At 52.5% G+C, this 2,157-nt stretch overlaps 1 protein-coding gene across 1 annotated transcript in view; it reads right to left on the minus strand.

Annotated features, from left to right (window-relative positions):
• The window catches only part of LOC107300677 (HLA class II histocompatibility antigen, DRB1-4 beta chain-like), a gene marked incomplete at both ends in the record, with an annotated part of 5,656 nt that extends 4,628 nt beyond the window's left edge, over positions 1-1,028 (minus strand). Inside the window, one exon of the mRNA XM_015829982.1 lies at positions 756-1,028. Within this exon, the coding sequence (XP_015685468.1) occupies positions 756-1,028 (273 nt within the window). The remainder of the gene's footprint in view (positions 1-755) is intronic.
• Positions 1,029-2,157: the final 1,129 nt, after the last annotated feature.

Here is a 2,157-nt window from a genome sequence, read left to right on the forward strand (position 1 = left end):
GAATTTCAGTTTTAATAAAAAAAAAAAATGGGGGTTCAAGGGGGGCTTTTCTCCCGGACCCCCAAAATTGGCTGAATGAAATTTCTCAGCCTTTGAATCAGTTTCTTCTCAAGGCAGAGGAAACACCAGACCAGGATTCTGTGCGATTTAGCTTTTTACGTCTTGGTTTAAGCATTGAATCAGGATTATAAATTCTAGCCTGCTTCCTTTATTCATTTGTTTGTTGGACTTAAAAGCTGCCGGAGGGCAACTGACTCTGAATAAAGAAGCAAAAGAGCCATATAAAGGGAGCAACAGGCGGGCCTCCACTAATTCTTTTTTCTTTTGGGATAAAAAAAACACATTTTTTTATCCTAAAAAAACAAACAAACCATTTCTGGGCTCCAGAAAAAGAGAAAAAGGGGCTTTTGGCGGTTCCTGGATAGGAGAAATCGGGCATATAAAGAAATACATGTATATATTCAGTGTGTGTGTGTGGGGGGGGAGATAGACCTGGCTGGATTCTCATCCCAACCCCCAAACTCATTTGTGGGTGGTTTTTTTTTGGGGGGGGGGAGAGAAAGGGATCCCAGATTCCAGACAGGAAGAGAGTTTGGATCCTGGGAAGAAAAGGAAGATGATGGGAATGACGGGAAGAAGAGGGAGATTTTATAAATCTGAGAGTCTAGAATAAATAAGGAGGATCCTAATGAACGAAATGAAAGGGGGGGTCCTGGCGTCCCCCTCCCAGGGAAGCCCCTCCTTTTTGCACTCACTTCTCCGACCAATCATACGCTCCGTCCTGGCCATCTGGTAGTTGTGTCGGCAGAAGGAATCCACTCGGCTCCTCCAGTAATGCATGAGGACCTTATCGCTGTTCCACCGGTCGGCAACCCCCTTCCCCAACTCCGTGACGGCCACGTATTTCCCGAGGTCGCTGTCGAAGCGGACGTACTCCTCCTGGTTGTAGAAGTACCTGTCCAGGAACCGCACCCGCCGCGTCCCGTTGGAGAAGAGGCACTCGCATTTCTGCTGGCAGAAGAAATGGGCTGCAGGGAGGAGGAGGGCCGTCAGAAGGGACGCCAGAGTCCATCGTTCCCAGCCACTAGCAAAGGAGGAACCCACTCGGGACGGGGAAGGGGCGGGGGACCTTCCGTGAGAGACTGGCGGAAGACGCCCCCTGGAGGAGGAGGGAGGGGGAACTTTCTCAGTCCCATGGGGGGAGGCAGACTTGCTGGGGGGTCTGGTGGGGGGAGGAAAGAGAGAGGGGGAGGGGAGGAACTTCCTGCAGGACCTCCTCCATCCTCCCCGGGTGGAAAAAGGCAGGCAGAAGCTCAACTGGTTGAGCAGATCTACTCTCTGCAGGGAACGTTGGATCTAAAGGGGGAGGAATTATGGGGGGAGGGGGTCTGAAGAAATCTTCCGAAACTTTCTGGGGTGGAGGGAAAGTAATATCCATACCCCCCCCACTCTCTCTTCCTTTGGGAGGGAATATGGGGAGGGGAAACAATGAGGACATCTGGACTGACACTCCTGGGGGTCCCCAGCCCTTCAACCCCCCACCTTCCCTGGTTCCCCCCAACTTTTCTCCCCCCCTAATCTTCAGCCCTATTACCTCCCTTTGGATGATTTGGGGGGATCGCAGCTGTTTCCTATCCCCCTCCCCAAAAGGCCCCCTGCAGCCCCCCCCGGAGCATCTCAAAGGGGGGGGTCTCTTAGCCCCTCTCAGAAAGGGGAGAGATTTGCGGAGTCAGTTTCAGAGGAGCAATTCAGACACACACCCCCAATCTTCTTCCCTCAGTTCCCCCCTCCCCTCCAGGTCCCGACTGAGCAATGGGGGATTATGGAGGGTGGGGAAGTCCTTGGTCTCCTCCCCAAATTTAGAGTCTCCCCCAGAAGGGACCGAAGCTCAACTCTTGCCGGACCTTCAAAGCCTCAAATTGGAGATTCAGAAGAAAAAGTGAAGTTTCCGAAGAAGCAAAAATACTTTTGCTAAAATGCATCTTTTTCTTTGTGTGGATCCAGGTCCGAAAATGCCTCAGTTTCCCTCTTTCGCTTTCGCTTTCCGCCTCCTTCCTCTTTCGATGCAGCCGACTCCGACCCAGATATTGGGGGGGTGGGGGGGAGGGGGAGCGAGGCTGCGACTTCCCACCTTGGCTATAAGGGGATCCCTCTACG

This window comes from Protobothrops mucrosquamatus, unplaced genomic scaffold (genome assembly GCF_001527695.2).
Source record: "Protobothrops mucrosquamatus isolate PMUCROS unplaced genomic scaffold, P.Mucros_1.0 scaffold7936, whole genome shotgun sequence".
Classification (NCBI taxonomy): Eukaryota; Metazoa; Chordata; class Lepidosauria; order Squamata; family Viperidae; genus Protobothrops; species Protobothrops mucrosquamatus.